This window comes from Tarenaya hassleriana, unplaced genomic scaffold, assembly GCF_000463585.1.
Source record: "Tarenaya hassleriana unplaced genomic scaffold, ASM46358v1 Cleome12, whole genome shotgun sequence".
Taxonomy (NCBI): Eukaryota; Viridiplantae; Streptophyta; class Magnoliopsida; order Brassicales; family Cleomaceae; genus Tarenaya; species Tarenaya hassleriana.
In genome coordinates, this window is record NW_010962392.1 from 2,643,628 (window position 1) to 2,662,139 (window position 18,512).

The 18,512-nt window shown below is 39.1% G+C and overlaps 4 protein-coding genes and 1 long non-coding RNA gene across 6 annotated transcripts; 1 reads left to right on the top strand and 4 right to left on the bottom strand.

The window, feature by feature from the left end:
- Nucleotides 1-376: 376 nt before the first annotated feature.
- On the bottom strand, nt 377-991 carry LOC104806693. Its single transcript, XR_770648.1, has 2 exons — nt 857-991; nt 377-736 (listed from the first exon to the last, which is right to left on the bottom strand). It is a non-coding gene; the product is annotated as an uncharacterized LOC104806693 (long non-coding RNA).
- Nucleotides 992-4,309: 3,318 nt separating this feature from the next.
- LOC104806694 (binding partner of ACD11 1) lies at nt 4,310-6,776 on the bottom strand. Its single transcript, XM_010531711.2, has 5 exons — nt 6,660-6,776; nt 5,525-5,628; nt 5,367-5,442; nt 5,148-5,228; nt 4,310-5,060 (listed from the first exon to the last, which is right to left on the bottom strand). Exons 1-5 carry the CDS (start codon nt 6,663-6,665, stop codon nt 4,452-4,454), a joined length of 876 nt encoding a protein of 291 aa, XP_010530013.1. The 5' UTR covers nt 6,666-6,776; the 3' UTR covers nt 4,310-4,451.
- A 751-nt stretch (nt 6,777-7,527) lies between these two features.
- Nucleotides 7,528-9,945, top strand: LOC104806695 (syntaxin-22). 2 transcript variants are annotated; one of them, XM_010531712.1, is made up of 7 exons: nt 7,528-7,987; nt 8,311-8,404; nt 8,496-8,635; nt 8,858-8,932; nt 9,104-9,261; nt 9,336-9,436; nt 9,502-9,945. In XM_010531712.1, exons 1-7 carry the CDS (start codon nt 7,803-7,805, stop codon nt 9,598-9,600), a joined length of 852 nt encoding a protein of 283 aa, XP_010530014.1. In that variant the 5' UTR covers nt 7,528-7,802; the 3' UTR covers nt 9,601-9,945. The 2 variants fall into 2 exon arrangements, with proteins under 2 accessions (XP_010530014.1, XP_010530016.1); XM_010531714.2 differs by having other exon boundaries at nt 7,530-7,987; nt 9,535-9,945.
- A 76-nt stretch (nt 9,946-10,021) lies between these two features.
- On the bottom strand, nt 10,022-11,726 carry LOC104806696 (phosphatidylinositol-glycan biosynthesis class X protein). The gene is made up of 4 exons (XM_010531715.2): nt 11,518-11,726; nt 10,693-11,056; nt 10,461-10,615; nt 10,022-10,377 (listed from the first exon to the last, which is right to left on the bottom strand). Exons 1-4 carry the CDS (start codon nt 11,611-11,613, stop codon nt 10,114-10,116), a joined length of 879 nt encoding a protein of 292 aa, XP_010530017.1. The 5' UTR covers nt 11,614-11,726; the 3' UTR covers nt 10,022-10,113.
- A 118-nt stretch (nt 11,727-11,844) lies between these two features.
- Nucleotides 11,845-14,487, bottom strand: LOC104806697 (heat stress transcription factor A-1a). Its single transcript, XM_010531716.1, has 2 exons — nt 14,139-14,487; nt 11,845-13,258 (listed from the first exon to the last, which is right to left on the bottom strand). The coding sequence occupies exons 1-2, from the start codon at nt 14,445-14,447 to the stop codon at nt 12,023-12,025; spliced, it is 1,545 nt and encodes a 514-aa protein (XP_010530018.1). The 5' UTR covers nt 14,448-14,487; the 3' UTR covers nt 11,845-12,022.
- Between the last annotated feature and the right edge of the window lie 4,025 nt (nt 14,488-18,512).

The following is an 18,512-nucleotide window of genomic DNA, read 5'->3' on the forward strand; positions in this document are numbered from 1 at the left end:
TAGGTGGAGCTTCCTCGGGTAGGTTATATATATATATATATATATATTCAATTGGGCCTGCAAGCCATCGATGTCATTTAGGCTCGTTGGGCTTCAATCGCTCGTATCGCAAACGTGAAAATGATTTGATACAATGGAACATATAAAATAGTAACACAAGATTTTTAGTGGAGCTAATATTCTCTCTTTCTATATTCTCTAGTTTTGCCACTGAAAATCGGACGGGGATGACGTTTTTTTTTTAAAAAAAAAAATTATGTACGTAGAATAATGAAATAGCGATTTCACTAAAAATAAAAACGTAGTTTTTTTTATACTTTTAGTGTGGCCTGTGGGAATATAGGAAGTATTAGAGAAGGCAATGCGATTTTATAATAAAAAAAAAATCTGAAATAATAGATTCGATTAAAAACGCGATTATGTAAGAGAATAGATAACCGAGCGAACGAGAGATGATGTTAATACATGGCACAAGGACAAGAAATAACGTAATCTTATTGATAGAATTATTAATATCGATTATTTTATGAAAGAGGAGGAAGTCAACGGGTCATGTCGATGGTGTCGGGCCTGCAGCGGCAGACATACATATGGCAGGAATGAAGGATCACGCCCTTTTGAAAGATGCAGTGCATGGCGCAGTCATAGCAGAACCCCATCGCGCCTTGTCCCATCGGCCCCTGCCGACGTGGCATTGCCACTCTCCGACGGTTCACCGCCTCCGTACTCGGCATCCCTTTTTCAAATTACATAATACGATCAGTCTCGTACCGTATATATACACATATATACGCGCGCGCGCGTGCGTGTGTATATGTATATGAATGATGAGAAATTAGAATATGAAAGAACTCACATGATGAGGAGATGATCACAGCGATCAGAAGGAGAGCAATGGTCTTCATGGTTATTTGGAGAAAATTAATTGATAAAAAAAATGTTTTTTTTTGTTGATGATTTATTGTTTTTTGTTGTGATGGTATTTGAAGTTGGGAGATGCTGTATTTATATAAGGTTGTCGCAAGGGGAAGTTTCTTGATTACATTTAAAACTAGACGTAACGATTAGCGTTATTATATATTCTTTATAATTTAATTGAATAATTAATTGATTACGGAACCTAACTTATCTCAAATTGGTTTCTAGGTGAAAGGAAAACCCACTGTTTTAATATATACGAGAGTAACTGTAGCCTGTAGGAGGATGTCTCCATTCTATTCGATTATCATCGAAACGCTGAATGGCGACTGCGTTTGCAACGGACTGTTTTTCTTAACGCCGCGTTTGTCATCATCCGAGTGTTCAAAATCCATGCAGCGTTTCATTTTTCTTTTCTTTTTTTTATTATGATTTTTTTTGGAACGTCTAGACATTGCATTTTACAATTTTTAGAATATTGATTCAAACTAATAAATATTTTTTGTTATTATCATTTTTTTTCTCTCCCTATGATATTAAAAGAGAGACATTTATACACCATTTTAAGAGCATATTTAACATACTAGACAAATGAAAATAAAATTATACATCACTTCTGGGTCGGTTAAGTCTCTTCCGGGTAGAGTCGATTTTAGACTCTGATTATATCGTCTTAAGATGATGGAGTTAGATTTTCTAGTTCGGTACAGTGGCGGACCTACGTGGAGATGAGTGGGGGCACTGGCCCCCATTGTTTTTTCTTTTTAAAAATATTAGTTATAAAATTTAATAAAATTTTTAAAAAATGTATTAATGCCCCCGCTAAAAATTTTTCACGGACCCCACTAATTTGATTTTTTTCATATATTTTGTGATGTTAGTTAATAAAAAAATTAGTCTATTGTTTTTTTGTTATTTTCTATTTTCAAGTTTTTTACTTTTTTTAGACAAATAAAAAATATTGTCAATTTAATTATAATAAAATAAAAACTAAAACAAAAGAAGAAATATTTGTAAAAATTGTAAATTTAAATAATCTTTGTTATTTTTTATTTATTTGTTTTTATATGTTTATTATACTTATAAATTTATCTGTATATATATTTATTGAATTTTTATTTGATTTAGTAGAAAGTTCAACCGATAATTTACTAAAAAAATCTAACCCATAATACATTAAATTTTTAATTTTTGAGTCATTGTCTAGTTTATTTTATCAAAAATATAATTCAAACAATTATAAATGGAGTTATATAAATATATTTTAAAAAATAAAAAATCATAGAATTTATTTGTTGAACCTAAATATTTTTAGATAAAATTTTATAATATATATTTATATTTTTATTACTATTATTTTGTTGCCCCCATCGATAAAATTTTCTGCGTCCGCCACTGGTTCGGTATACCCCAAAAGGGGTATGATGGAAGGACTATGAGTCTCGGGCAAACCCGAGAAATCGGGTGCAGGAGAAGGCCAAGAACCAGGTGGAGTGAGTGGTTCCGCGGGTAGGTAGGGATACTACATGGAGGATTTGTAGATCCCGGATGACGAGGTAGGGAGAGTCCGAGGTAGAAGGACGGATTAACCTCGGATGAGTAAACCGAAGTTGCTTCGGTTCTCGGTGGTAGGTCAGGAGGTGAGGTCTCCACATTTAGGTGGAGCTTCCTCGGGTAGGTTGGCATGTTAGAGTCCGAGGGTAGAAATCATATACCTATAGGTAGTGTAGACTTCACGGGGATCCGGGCTAGGTATCTAGCGGGTTTCGGTAGTATGACTCATGTTAGTCTCGGGAGAAGTCGGGTTAGACTTAAGAGACGGATAAATGTCGGGTATAATCTTCGGGTTAGCTAGCGGGTAAAGTCTTAGACTTTACTAGGAGGTTAAGTTAGACGGTCTAGAGAGTCATACAACCGAGGGTAGCGTTCGCCGGTCGGGTGACGCATGGTAGGATAAGCAGGTCGGTGGCGGGATAAGGCGACGAGGCCATGAGAAGTCATCGACGGGAGTTTCATCAGGTTCAAAGGCAGCGATACATGACAAACTCCGGTACATCAGGTAAGTGAGGTAAGTCAGGTAAGTTACGCTTTAAATTCCGACGAAAGTCGATCGGTGCTGGAAACGGCGAACCACTAGCGTTTATTTTTATTATTATTTCCGATTCTCTTTCTCCACCAAGGTGGAGATTGTTGGGCCTTAAGACCCATTGGCGGAAAAGAGAACCTTCCGTTTCGGAAGGAGGTTTCGGTTTTAATCGAAACGCAGCGTTTCGACAAAGGGTTAAAGAAACCCTAATGGGTTTCGGGACTTGACACGGAGAGAGGCACGGTGCTCGAGGTGGAGAGGAGAAAGGCGATCGTGAGGAAGAGAGGAAGATCGCGACGGAGGAGGAGTTTCCCGACGATGGAAAAGCTTGGACCGGTGGCGGTCACCAAAGGTGAGTCGCGGAGTAGGTCGGTAAGTGTCTCGTATCATGTCTCTTGGTGTTTCTCGGTGAGCCTCCGACCTTGTGTGGAGAGCCACCGTGTGTTTTCCTCGTCTCGGTTGTTTCCGTTCTTTCTAGTGGATTCGCCGGTACCGTCCGACCGAGATGTAGGCCCGAGATTTATCTCGGTAACCGAATTCATAAAAACTCCGATGTTCGTTTCGTTTTTTGCACGTACGAGTGACGGAGTGAAGGTGAGGACTCGATACGCACTTCACAAAAACAATTGTCTTTCTGAACGCGTTTATATATATATATATATATATATAGCATCTACATTGGTTGTTTAAAGAAAATATGATATTATTATTTACATAGTTAAGCTGTCAAATATTATCCTAATCAACGGCATCATCCACAACTATACCGACTAGAACATTCTTAGAATAACAGTGTGCAGATGGTACGTCGGGAAATTCACCCTCACCCAAAAGATGGAATATCATATATTTAGTTTTTTTTATAACGATTTAATACAAAATAAAGAAGATAAATTAATTTCTTCATTTATTAGTAGCGAATTTCTTACGGATTACGATTTATTGAAAGTTAAAAACAAAACAATGGTGGATCAGCTGGCACTTTATTGTCGGCAACTGAAATGACGCTTTTACCCATTCCGCGTCTTTTCTGAGGAAAACGGAAGGCACATACGTAATTCACCAGCCACTCGTGTTTTTTTTGGTTCATTAATGTAAACTATAATTAACCAAACCGCATTATATTGACCATAATTTGATTCATCGCCATACATTTCTCGCACATTAAAAGCTTTTTAACAGAGAGATAAGAGATGAAAATATATCATATGCTGTATATGCAGCTAGCAGCAAGTCTCCTCCTTTCACCATTTTAAAATGAGTGAAACAACATGAAGTTGGCGAGAAAGGGTTTTGAAGACAAAATAAAGGCGAATCCACATGAAATCCGATGATGCAAGAATATAAATATGTGTATATATATATATAAAATAAACTTTGTCCTAAAGTCTGTCTTAATTTTTCAAACATCCCGACAATTGTGACAACTCTTAAAAACTTACAGGTCTCACGGTTGAGATGGAGCCGCCGCAGGCTGAGGAGGCAGCCGCTCTTGATGTTCTATCTTTTCTTTAGGAGGATTTGTCGAATCTGATTTGTGGTCGGATTCTTCTGCGAGATGAACTCTGGCGAAATCATCGACCACTTTCCTCTTATCCTCTTCCTCAGCCATTCCCGCCTTCTCTTTCGCCTTCTGCCCGACCTCCTCCGCTGCTTTAGCCACTTTGCTGAAAGCCCCTGTCACCCATGTCGCCCCTGTCAGTACATACCTGTTCTTCATTATGGCCGACCCTGCATTGCTCACTGTCTGCTCCGCCGCCGCTATTGCCGATTTTGTTTTCTCCGTCACCTGGAATTTCTGGTCGACTTCTCTTACCTTGTCGCTCACAACAGCTGTTCCCGCGTTTATCTTCTCAGTGAACCCGATTTTCTTGTCTAGGGACGCAACTTTGGCTGAGGCAGTTGATGTCAGCTGGTGCTTCTCGTCTAAGTTCTTTGCTTTAGCTACAGCGTCTTTGCCCAGAACAAAGCCCTTTGCAAGCATGCTGCTTACCACGTCTTCCGCCTTTCTCAGTGCAGATTCAGCTGCCCCCGGAGATTTTTGGTCTTTTGCTTCCTGTGAGTCATTTGGGAATAGACAAATCAATCAATCAATCACCTGATGAATCTCTGCAAGGGACCTGATTAAGGTTGATGGGCTTACAGAGGTAGCTAAAGCATCAGGAGGTAGCTGATAATCCGGGGCCATAGTTACCGCAACTGGAGAATCAACAATGGTTGCTCCCTGAAAGAAATTTATCCAGGAACTGCTGTAATTAAGATTTTATGGGTTATAAATATTAAGATAGAATGGACACGGAAACTTGTTACTTGAAAGATGGCATAATTATATAGGGTTTGAAACAGGTGACAAATGAAATACCGAAAGGAGAACTGCAGTCTCAGCTCCTTGTAGATCGTTGAAGGTGACATATGCCACCTTAGATCGTTCACTCTCGCTGCAGATATATGAAGAATCCAGAATTTAGGATCTAACAGCTTAAGACATAAAAATCAAGACTTCAGAGGAACCGGATTTACCTCTGTGTCTCGAGGTAAACAATATCACCAGAGAAGGAAAAGAATTCCTTGAGGTCCCGATCCGTCGCTCCTAGAGAAACATTGCTAACTTTGACTGTAGTCATCTGCGAAGAAAAGTAATCCCGTGAAAAATTATAGTCCATATACCAACCTTATTAGCTTTAACATAATGTTCGGACATTATAGAATTAGAGATTCAGCAAGACTGATATCTCCAAAACAAGGACGAAAGTGGATATTTGGTCAGGAAACCGGGAGATGGGAATCCAATTCCATTGTTGATTCACTTGACAGTTCAAGTTCTGTCTCAGCTTAAATCGGCAGAATGATGATTCAACCATCATTCCCGTTTGCTTTTACCCAGAAGCTATAGACAATTGGACAATGACATTCTAAAGCTAACTAAAACAGGTTCCCTAAATTTTCAGTCATTTGACTTTCAACTATGCAAGTAAATAGGCGGGGCTTATCATTGCGTTAAACTGCCTTTCAAGGAAATGGGCTTCTTCGTACCGTACTCGACCTTTGGATAGAGGGTCTTTACAAGTCTATATATTCCTGGATTTCGTCCCCCCTCGTAAGATCAATATCACAACTAATGAGGTCTGAAAGTCCTCACAAAGAAGCCCAGTGGCATTGTAAAATCGATCGAAAATATTTAACTTGAAATTCCAGGAGCTACTTCAGCTTTTCAGGGAACTGGACCAAAACCTTCAGATTTTGATCAACGAAACGGAAAGATCAAAAACAAAATCCGAAAAGGATAGGTCTCGGAGAAGCGATTCTTCGTCAGAAAACCAATCCTCTCGCAAGAATCACGGACTCATCGAGATGAAAAACTTCGAAACGAGAATAGTTTCGAACCAAATGGTTCTTTCGCCTCGGAACCAGACGTTTCACAGTAAACAAGAACCGAAAATCTTTTAACGCTCAATGAAACAAACGAATCCAAGTCAAGACAGAGGCAAACATGCGATTATCGCACAAATCTGACATCGCAGGAATCCTAATGACCAGATCTATTCACATCGGGAAATAAAATCAACAGCAGAAGCAGCGATTCCAATGAAATCAAAAGCAAACAAATTCATACGGACAGAGAGGCGAAGACGAAGAAGATACGGAATGTACTCACAGACATGGCGAAGAATCGTTGGCACGGATTGGACGGAAGCTAGTTCTTCCACAAATTTTCGAAATTTGAAAGGAAAAATAAGATGAAAATCTTTGGCCGCGGATTTGCAGAGAGAGAGAGAGGGGAAAAAAGTGAACCATTTTATATGAGTGGAAAATGGAAGAGGGGTTTTCGGGTGGCACGTGCGATTGTCAGTAGATTTTCTCGCCGGCGACTTCTCACGTGCCATTTCGTAAGCGTCGTGCCCATAGTTCTCCTTTGTCGGGGAAAGATTCTCCCCTACGTGAAGAAGGCTAACAATTTGAATTGAAAATCCAAAAAATCACGACGTATTTTTATTTAGATTTAATTATATGATATGAATGTTAAATTATGAATATTGACTAATGATAATATACGTATATGTGCCCGAAAACTGTACAAAGGCCAAGTACCTTCTTTTTGCGTACCAAGTCTCACCCCAACTAATTATAATATATAGTCTTAAATCAAGTAATTCAATTAAATCCCCATTTGCTTTTGATGTGCAAACAACGTGACATAATCACATCTTCACAGGATATAAACAAGCCAAGTGTCCTAAGCCGGCGGCACTGTTAAGGACTTGTCCTCCGCATGGGGAGTAAGATACACGCGCTTCAGATTTGGAGGATCTTCTAGCCAACACAAGAAAACTTTTTTTGAAAATTATAATTTTAGCCTAATATTTGGAAATCTCACAATGTCAGCCCTGTTTATATGTAAGGTTCATGGAGGATATATTTGTAACATTTCAAACAATTAATCTTGTTTCGGTATTTTTTGAGGAACATGAGGGGGCGATTGTACAAAAATGGTGAAGAAGGGAAGATATATTCAAAGTGGTGGCTTTTCTCTCTCCAAGCGGGCTTCACGCATTTCAACCCCTCTCTCTCTCTCTCCTCTCTCTCTCTCCTCACGCCTTGTCCGTAGCTTTTCTCAATCCATCGGCAATCGGGATATTCCTCTCCCCCTCGATCTTCGTTACTGTAGATCGAATTTCGATTTTCCATCACTTTCCCGGGAAAAAGAGAAGGAGAATCAGCGATCTTTTCGTATCTAGGTGCTCTTTCCGAGGAAGTTCGAGGATCACGGAGGAAAGAGAATCCAAGGGAAAAGAGGAAGATGAGTTTTCAGGATTTGGAGGCAGGAAGGCCGTTGGCTTCGTCGAGGATCAATGGAGGTCGACAGGACCCGACTCAGGCCGTCGCCTCCGGCATTTTTCAGATTAACACCGCAGTCTCGACCTTTCAGCGACTTGTCAACACCCTCGGCACTCCTAAGGACACGCCCGAGCTCCGGGAGAAGCTGTAAGTTCTTGTCTTTTCATCAGTTTGTCGGAACTGTTGGTCGCTTAGGGCTTACGTAGGTGAAAATTTGATCAATTTTGTTGGAATTCAGTGGATCACAAAGGTTTATGTGGCCCCCGAATCTGAAACTGTTCTGGGTCTATAGGGGTTTCGCTTGTTACCCTGGAATTGCCTTGTTACAGGAGTAAAGCATGAAGATTTTTGTCCAGAAACGTGTTTTGTCCTGATAACAATCTGTGTATCATTTCTTGTATTCGTTGTGTGATCTGCATCTCTTTATCTTCAAACTGAATCTCTTGGGAGTTGTGTTGCTTCTTGAGCAGACACAAGACGAGGTTGCATATTGGACAACTCGTGAAGAACACCTCAGCTAAACTGAAAGAAGCCAGTGAAGCAGATCATCAAGCTGGTGTAAATGTGAGTGTTTGACAGGAAAGTTCTTGTTGAGATTCCTTAATTTTCATGTTTCTGTGATGAACGTATAGGTTATGATTGTATGATGATGCAGCCAAACAAGAAGATTGCGGATGCTAAGCTTGCAAAGGACTTTCAAGCTGTACTGAAAGAGTTCCAGAAGGCTCAGCGTCTCTCAGCTGAAAGGGAAACCGCATATACTCCTTTTGTTCCTCAAGCAGTCCTTCCGTCTAGGTAAACAATCATCCTACAAGTCAAAGACTGCTTATGTTATCTTGATTATGTCTATTGGTTCAACTCTAAATTACTAAAATCTGAAATATAAAGTTATCAACTTTGTTTGCAAAATCAACCCGGTTTACTTTTGGTTAACTGCGATTGCCAAATATTGTTGTCCCGTTTTGAGTTATGGTCCTAGTGTTGTTATCAATTTTTTCTGTTGGGTTTGGTTTGCAGCTACACAGCCAGCGAGGTAAATGTGAGTTCAGATAAGACTCCAGAGCAACGCGCTCTTCTTGTGGAATCAAGAAGGTCAGTTCTTCGCTGAATAATCTTTTATCCAACGCTATGCTATGATATGATATGATATGTCTTTCATTTGTCATGGAAGCTACAAGCAAACCGGGTTTATGATACAAGTGTTTAGATTCTGATCTTTTCAGACATGACTTAACTTTCACCCTTTTTTTGTCACGACCACAGACAGGAAGTCTTACTGTTGGACAACGAGATCGCATTCAACGAGGCTGTAATTGAGGAAAGAGAGCAGGGAATACACGAAATCCAGCAGCAAATAGGTGAAGTTAACGAAATCTTTAAAGACCTTGCGGTGTTAGTCCACGACCAAGGAGCCATGATCGGTACGTTATTTAAAACTCAGTTCCCTTCACTACGGGTTATGTCCTTAATCAACAATTACACCCTTTTTTGGCAGATGATATTGGGACACACATCGAGAATTCGCAAGCTGCAACATCACAAGGAAAAACCCATCTCGCAAAAGCCTCAAAAACACAAAGATCAAATTCATCTCTGGTAAAAAAAAAACTCAAGCTTTTCCTGCCTTAACATCAACCATTCTAAGGAACTATTGGATCCAGTGGGGTTTTGTTTGTTTGTTTGTGTCCATGCAGACGTGCTTGCTCTTGGTGATATTTGGGATCGTCCTCGTGATCGTGATCATAGTACTGGCCGCTTGATTTCTAAAGACGCGAGACTTTAAAAGAACATGAGTGGAGTTGGCAACAACAAGTTCTTGGTTGAGTTCGCCAACCAAAGAGCATACCGTCTGGTATGTTCTCACTCCGACCGAGTGTGATTTCACGGGCATGGTCTTTCCTGTTTTGCCTGTTGGGTATTCGTTTCGGCTCTCTTGTCGAGTATGTGTGTGTGTATATATATATTAAGATGTGTGGTTTCTCATGGAAAGAGACAGGGTCAAGTTTTTGGTTTGGGGTGCCAGGAGAGCGTGTTTCTGTAATTGTTTTCTTTCTTAAGACTTGGAATTGATAATGGAGAAGAAGAAATCAGCTGCCTTTAATCCTCTTCCCCATGTGCATTGTGATGTTATATATACATCTATATATCTATCTATATATATATATAGTAATCAGCACAAGGTGGACCAAAAAGGAATTGCAATGAATCAGAGGGTATCTCTCTCTGAAACAAACATGATCAAGACTTCTTTTTTTAGTATTTACTGAGTTCTATCAAACCTTTGAGCTGAAAGCAGAGGCCATGACAATGGCAATGGCCGACAGAACAGCGGCCGCAAAAGTAACGACGGAGACAATCTCCGTATGATATCTGATTCCGGCAGGTATTTCCCATACAACGGACCCGATTTCCGATCTGCCAACACTCAAAACCAGACATCTGGTTTGTCTGCTCCGCCGGTTTGTGTCCTGTCCCCTGCAGACCAACACGTCTGGATCTCCAAACTCAATTCTCGAGTATCCACTCTCTTCCAGAGGCTGAGGTTTTCGTCAAACCGAAACAAATTCATGAGCAATACCATTCCAGATACCGAGCATGTAGCGCGTTGAAAATTACGTACCTGATACCGAGCATGGAGAGGAAGCATTAACCCGATTTCGGAATTTCCATGATCGTTGCGATCGAGTTCAACATGAATCTCAACAACAGACCGGTTCGATCTGAACGATGGCAGCTCAAGATTAGTGTCTCCAAACACTGCCATTTCTCTGAAAACTGCCAAAGTTTCAGGATTTGTCAAATCTGATCATCATCTGTCAGAAAAAAAGAGAGGCCTAAATCTTTTCTTCTACCTTTGCGTTGCCGAAGATTCTGAAGCTCAAAAGGATCAGCAAAGACTCCCAAAGGCAATCTTTCAATGATCACAAGTTCATGAAACTGAGGAGGAAGAAGAAGAAGACTGACGGATGTGAGAAGGTGGCGATGTGAACCTTCGCCTGCTATGTTTCTGTGTAGGAGAGATATTGTCGGAGCAAAGGTTGGATCTTTGGTCGGGATCCCACAAGAACTTTCTTTCAGCAGAAAATCTCTAAACTCTGAATCGTCCAGTGAAGTGTGGGTAGAGAAATAAGATTGCATAATGTATCTGTCGGAAGTGCAGAAAGATTGGATTCCATTGGATCCGACCACTTTATCAGAATCTCCGTATGCCCCAACCTGAAAATTTTAATACAATCAAAGAAAATGCAGCTTCCAATCAAAGAAAGTTGAGAAACGGGTCGTGGTTTAGGCAAATCAAATCAAACCCAGAATTCAAATCACGTTTCGGAACAAAGGATTCGCGGGTCAAATCCAGAAAGCTCTAAAAATCCCACTGGGAAGGAGCAATGTGGGAATGAAAACGCGAACCCAGATTAGATGGAATCCGAATTTCGACATTGTTATAGGTGGAGCTTCAATCAGATGGTAAAAATCTAAACTTTTTTCTTATTTCCCATCGATTCATACTTGTTCGTTTTTTTCCTGCTTTTTTTATCCAGTTTCTTACAGATTAAACCGAGAAGGACCAATTTTTGACAAAACCCAGAACTGAAATCAACAAGTAAGCCATAAGAGTTCATCGTTTAGACAAACTGCACTTGGAAATTAAGAAAATTCAAGAGTGGAAGATATCTAACCTGATCAGAAGATGATGATGATGAAAAATCCAAGCATGAAGCCGCGTAGCATAAGAAAATCAACGTTATGATTAACCTTTTCCGTTGGGTTTCCATGGATCGATCGTATCGCGAACGAGACGGAGGAGTATCGAAATCTCAAAATATGAGCAGAGAGATAGAGATGGGATCGTGGACTGATTCAATTGGTCTAGTTTGAACCGGTCCTAACCAAAATGCCACCGATTTCTCTCCGAAACATCACTCATTTCCATTTCTGTTCGAAGTTCTACTTCCGGTTTGGTTAGGTCCAGTTCACTGTTTTCGTATGAGTCCACAAAGTGTATATATATGTATGTATGTATTCTTTATACACGACTAAAATACACTATCACATGCACATTGAATACCTATACAACCCCACTAAATATACAGAAACGCTTGTCGAAGTTAACCAGACTATACAAAAACATATAATGGACTGACATAAACCCAAAAGTAAACAAGTTTACGATTAGTTCTCTGGTCACTTGTTGGCTTCCGATGCGAGAAGCCCCATCTGGTCTGTCAGCCTATCCACATTCTCAGCTTTCGCCAAACCCTTGTCATTTCCAGCCTCTGCTGCTGTTGTTGCTAGTTCTGTCTCTCCAAGAACCGGGTCTTTCATTAAGTATTCGTCCAAGAAATCACAGCTACCCATCAGTTCATCCATCTCAGGAACGTCAAACTGAATTGGCACCGAGCCATCCAACAAAGGGCATGGCTCAAAGAATGCCCCAGAAATGTCACTGATGCTCTCTGGCGCCAGTTCTGACATCGTGGGACTTGCAGACATGAGAGTAGTACTTGGCAGGGGAGCTGAAGTGGAGAGCTGTTCCAGAAATCGAGTTCTTGAGAACTCTTCAGTGGCTGTGGCTTCAGAAACGGCAATAGGGACTGACAACTCTGACGGAGAGTGTGTATAGGATAATGACTGACCCGAAGTTGTAGGCAAGCAGGACGATGGCTGCCCTGCTACTGTGGATATGTAGGATGGAGGCTGACCGGATGTTGCAGATACAAATGCAGGTGCCTGCCCTGAAGTTGTGGGCAGTACCTCTTGAAGAGTGACCCCTGAGACCCGGCTAGGTGAGTTTCCAGGAAAGAGATTCCGATGTGTTGATGAAAACCCGTCATGGAAGTGGAGATTGTCATCCGTTTTCATGATGTTCCATAGCATTGACTTTGTCGGATCACTTCTTAGAGGCTGATACTTGACAATCTGTCCATTTGATGCGGTCGAGCTATGGTTAGGCTCGGTAACGGCGTCCTGTTTCAGCCTCCGCTTCTTGTTGGATTCAGTGACATGCATATTGTTGTTCGGCTTCTGTATAAAGTGAGAGAGGAAGGTGGGGTTCTGCATGGCTTTGGCAAGGAAAGACATAATCTGTTGTTGTCGCTGCTCCATGACCTGAAGATGTTTAACCATTGTCTGAAGATGGTTATCAGTTGTCTGCTGCTGCTGCCGTAACTTGACGAGTTCTTGCATAAGCACATTTTTGTCTCTTTTAAGCTGTTCAACCTCTTCCTCAAGCCCAAATTTCCCGACCTCCACACATGCCGATACAGACGTTGAACTTTGGCCCTGTGGCTGCTGAGACTGTGGAGGACCATGCCCGTGAACAGGTTTTCGTCGGGTTATAGTCTTCAAGAGGTGTTTTTGACCCCTTAAGAACCCTTCGTTAGCAAATTCCCATCGATCGGGGTCCACTTTCCTGAAACCCTGTATGATGAGGAGAAGACCAGCGTTAGCGAGGAATGATAACCAACCAGATGAGACTGTTAATCTCAGTAAATCATCCAGAAACTGTAGCTCTCAATTCGCCAGAGCTAAACAGGCTCAACATCTTTACAACAAGTACGAGAAGGAGAAGCTAGACAAGGCAGTGAATTACAAACACAAAACACAAAAAGTGATGTTCAATCTAAGCACAGCAAAAAGGGCACCTAAACTCAAGTTTAGATAAAACCCCATCTCTAACCCATCTGACATAAACAACGAATAAACCTAGGTCTTGCCAACACTCTTGCCATGGTTCACAAGCCTTAATAGCATCCAGAAGAAATCTGCAATAACATCTACCATTTATGCGCACAAACACAAGTGCTTGAGGTTGAATAGCACAACCAGTAGATCTATCTAAGCCTTGAGAGCCGTTGACATTCAATCTATCTCCTTGTTCCACTTCAAGGCTGTATGTCCCAAACCAACACAAGGTCAACCCTGTTGGAACTATAACTTAGCACATCCTACTTTCAGCTATTTTCCGACACATCAGAGCCGTGACAGTTTCGGCAGCAGAACTCCAAACCAATGTTACAACTCCGACACCACTTCCTTCCGTTATATTTCCATGGACTCCCACTAGAGTTCCAACGGTCAACTCATCAGCCCCGAAGATGGATTCAGAGACATAAAGGCTGAGGCCTTTTAATCAAATACAAACTCGATTACTCAAATTCGTTGCCCTACATGCCTAATCCAACCCATCCGTTTGCAAGATACTCCACCAAAATCACAACAGTTAATACCTTCGGAGACAAGAGGATGACAGAACTTAATTCGGATGAAACGAAATTAGAGAGGGAATCCGAAGATATACATAGGTGTTCAACTGGCGAACAAAGCTGGAGAAATTGTTGTGCTTGAAGTACTTGGGGAGAAGATCACGCGCGAACTCCGGCGGATTCCAGACGATGAAGCTATTGTTCGTCGGACTCCACGAAACAACCGCGTCCGTTTTCGGATCTTCCACCATGTCATACGTCTTGCTCAGGAACGGCGGCGGAAGGGCATTCGCACTCTGCGCCGCCGGATGCGGATTATGCTGCGGGGGCGAGGAGTCACCGGGATTCTCCGTCGCATCTCCGCGACTCTTTCCTCCTCCGCCGCCGGAAAAGATTCCGTTCATCTGGTAACTGGAGAGAGAGTACGGTGGGAGAGAGAAGGGATATAGATGGACGGCAGAAATAAATAAGCCCGTGGGAGAGGACACGTGGCGTGTCGACAATCCTTTGTCTTATGTGTCTTTTTTTTTTTTTTTTTGGGTTGTGGGGTGGGGGGGTCAAAAAGTTCACAATAATAATGGGAGCTGCACCGTTGTCGACTTCATTTATTTTAATTTTCACAATAATAATAACAGATCGAGATTTATTATTATTTATGTATTTAAGAGATATTCGATTTAGAATCTTAGATCATAGTTATATCCGGAGATTAGCGTTTATATTTATAATTCCAAAATGATCTCAAATTGGCGAGCCCATCAAACGCAAGACTCTCTTCCCCATAAATAGATACATTTTGAAAACATTTATTATATATATATATGTACTTTTTTTGTATATATATATGTACTTATTTCTACATATACGTTGACTAATCATACAACGAGTATTTTTGTAAAAAAAACACGTGTAAAAAAATGAACCAACAACAAATGAGCCAAGTAACAAAAATTACAAAAGAGCTGTTCAATGTATATGTGTATTGCATGTATACTTAAGATCGAACTTATGATGTGAAGGTATGAACTTGCCCTTATATTAGCAAATGATCCACGGAAATATTTACATCCTCTTGGCTTGTCAACCTGCGAATTAATCAGAAAATCGTCGGTCGATATATGTCACATTTTATACGGAAAAATGTAAATAATCTATATATATAGTCACGAATATTGGAAAATTGATATATCTTGTTTTCATCATCAAGGAGCTTCTCCCGTTCCTCCACCACGGCATCTGAACAGGACAAGAGCTGAGCCGTACGTTTCGGTTTGGGTTGAGCCGGGTGTTTTCAGGAGAAACCAACACTGAAGATTGGACATCCAGGTATTGATCATAGCCATAGAAACTCGTCTACACCGGTTCCGGTCTGATCATCCCCAGAGTGGTAACCGCTTGAGAAACGGCGACCAAATCCAGAAGTCGGTTTTCTTTGAGAATGTCCAAAAAGCCGCCGGATCCCACCGGTTCAGATCGGTTTTGTTTGGTTCCGCAAAAGTTTCCAAGTGATGACCATAATAAATTCACGCCGGTTTGAAGGGTTGATCCAAATAGAATTAGGGAGACCCAATTGGGGAAATAGAGTGAGTGGTACCAATATCAAGATTGTGAAAATTGCATGTTGTCGTGGCGTAAGAAAGAGTAAATACTATAGGGGTTTTTGTTCGAAGAATTTTTATAAATTAATTATTTTATTCCATTTTGTTGTTATGAGTTTGATGTCACAAAATATACCAGCAAATTCTACGGGGACTATGATTCGGGTACGTTTTCAATGCACATATATATTGTTTGAAATAAGGTTTGATTAGCGGGATACTATCATATACTATATGTGGATATAACATGTTAATGGTGCGTTAATTTCTATGACTTGAAAGCATGCATATACCTATAACTAATTATTGTTGGTCCACACACACGTATATATTGTGCAGAATATCAATTTAAATCTTTTATTGGAATCTGCTAAATTATGTTCTCATTGCAAGTTCTTCATAAAAAATTGTCATCCTCTAATTTTCACGACATCGTTTACCCTTTTCCTTTATTCGTTGTTCTAATTAAGTAAACTAAGATTCTTCTTCTCTGATGACGAACATAGCTTCTGTCTCACCAAGAGGATTCCGACGCTCTGAAAGATAATATGATTTGGCAATTTTGTCTGTCATTATCTTGATTGTTTTGTTATAATAAACGATATGAAGAATATATGCAAATATATGTACATATACACATATATACCTTATATACATATACAGAGAGAGAGAGAGAGAGAGAGAGAGAGAGAGAGAGAGAGACGCCTGAGCAAATAATTTTAAACGGTGAAATCGCTATTTAATATGTGTAGGTATAGCCACCTAAAATGGTATGTATGTACACGTATGTATTCATGTACATGGTACACATATACATCTACATACATACATATTATATATCAGTGTTTCATTGACCATTTTAACCACTCTCTAGGAAGGTTTAAGCATATAGAATTAAGGTTGATCGTTAGTGTAGGTCAATTAATATATAATATGATAATTATTACATTTCGATTTTTGAAAGAAAAAAAGAATCTTACGTACGTACGTACTGAATCTTTGTTAGGGTTCACAAGAATGACGACTATAAAGATGGGTTACGACAATTATGAAGGTACATAAAACGAAGTTTCCCACGACTCAGGAAATTTCTATTAAATTATTTTCTAATAATATTTGACCGATTGGTTTAATCACACTGTTGCGTTTGTACAAATTAATGTAGGCTATTTCTGAAAATATATCTTATAGTATAGTTACTCTATCTCTAAATAATTAAAGGGTCCATTGAAAAAGAAATTAAAGAGTCCATATCTATGCTTGTTGCAAATTATCAATATCAGAAATTATGTAAATTTTTCAATAGCTCTTATCTCATTCTCTTGTGAAGTAATATACTAATACTTATCTCATTGATAAACCACCAAAACACAAATATTACTCTAATTGTATAATATAAAGATGGATCGTTAAAAATAAATAAATAAAATTACTCTTTCAGCCATTTTTCTTTGTCGTCTTTGAGGAAACCTATGCTAAGGTGTCTCATGAATTGGTTTGCGTATCCGTCGTTATAAAACGGCTATGATAAAAATTATAGAATATTATATTATTTTACCTTTACAATATTGACTGATGAGTAATACACTAACACGTCATATCTCACATTTTTATGACTTCATGACCATTATTTCTCCCGATCGATTTCTTATTGTTACTATATAGGGAGATCGTGGGTTGTAATTGCTATATTATATTTTCCAAGTGGTTGCGAATGTAGAAAATAAAACTATTGTGCCCAATTTCGAAAAAATTTAAAATTTAGAGAAGATATCACATAAAGCCTTTACATTTTTAAATTTATATATAAAGGTTGAATCCAAGTATGCCGTGGGAAAGAAAGAGAGGGTTATCCAAGTTTGGCTGATCTAGTGTTAAAAAATATACAAAATATGTTTTAATCTCGAATTCAAATCTAACCGTGGAAAAAAGTATTCATCTAGATTTTTTCGTTTTTTTTAAAAATATAGTTAGATCAAAAATAGAATCGTCTTATAAGGAATGTAAATGGTATATTTAAATAGACTTCTATTTTTTTACCCCATTTTTTTAAAAATATGTTCTTTTTAAATTTTCAATTAAAAATTGAGTCATGAATTTTTTTTAAAAAAAAGAAAATTTTATAATGTTATCACAAAAAATAATTATAACATTAATTTTATATTTTATGATTGAAAAAATATATAATCTTAATGTATATATATTAAAATTGATTAAAAATAAAATGTGTATATATAGATATATAGTGTTTGTACGAGACTTCGTCAACAATGATTCTGGTCAAAAGTACGATGAACTTATAGATTATATAAAAATAATAACAACTAATAACTATACTATCTACATTTTTTCAAAATTTTATATTTGATATGCTCTTTATCTATTTAAAATAAGGAGATATCCTTTTATGCATGTGCGTATATAATATATAGTTTGAAAAATAAACAAAATATTTATTCTTTTACTCTGTTAATTAATTCTCATGGACGTGGATTATTTGTCTCGCATTTAACTTGTATTTTTATAAATTGGTGATTTTCAAACCCGGTCAAATGCGTCATTCATCGCCACATCTAATCAGTAAATCGCAATTTGATTTAACATCATTTTAGATGATGGGTCACTATCACACCATAAAGAAAAAGCAGTTTTCGTAATTACTTTGTTTTTTTAAAATATCTTTTTCGAGGAAAATGTCGTGAAAGCTGTTTGGCTTAGCATACGGTGTATCAATTTTAGCGGTGTAAAACGAGCCGCGTATCGCCAGCTAGTTCACGAATCGACCTATATTTTTTCGACGCGGACTTAAAATATTTGTCGAGTCCAGAAAAAATCGGATCAAACGAGCCAGTCCGTCACGAGCCATGGCTC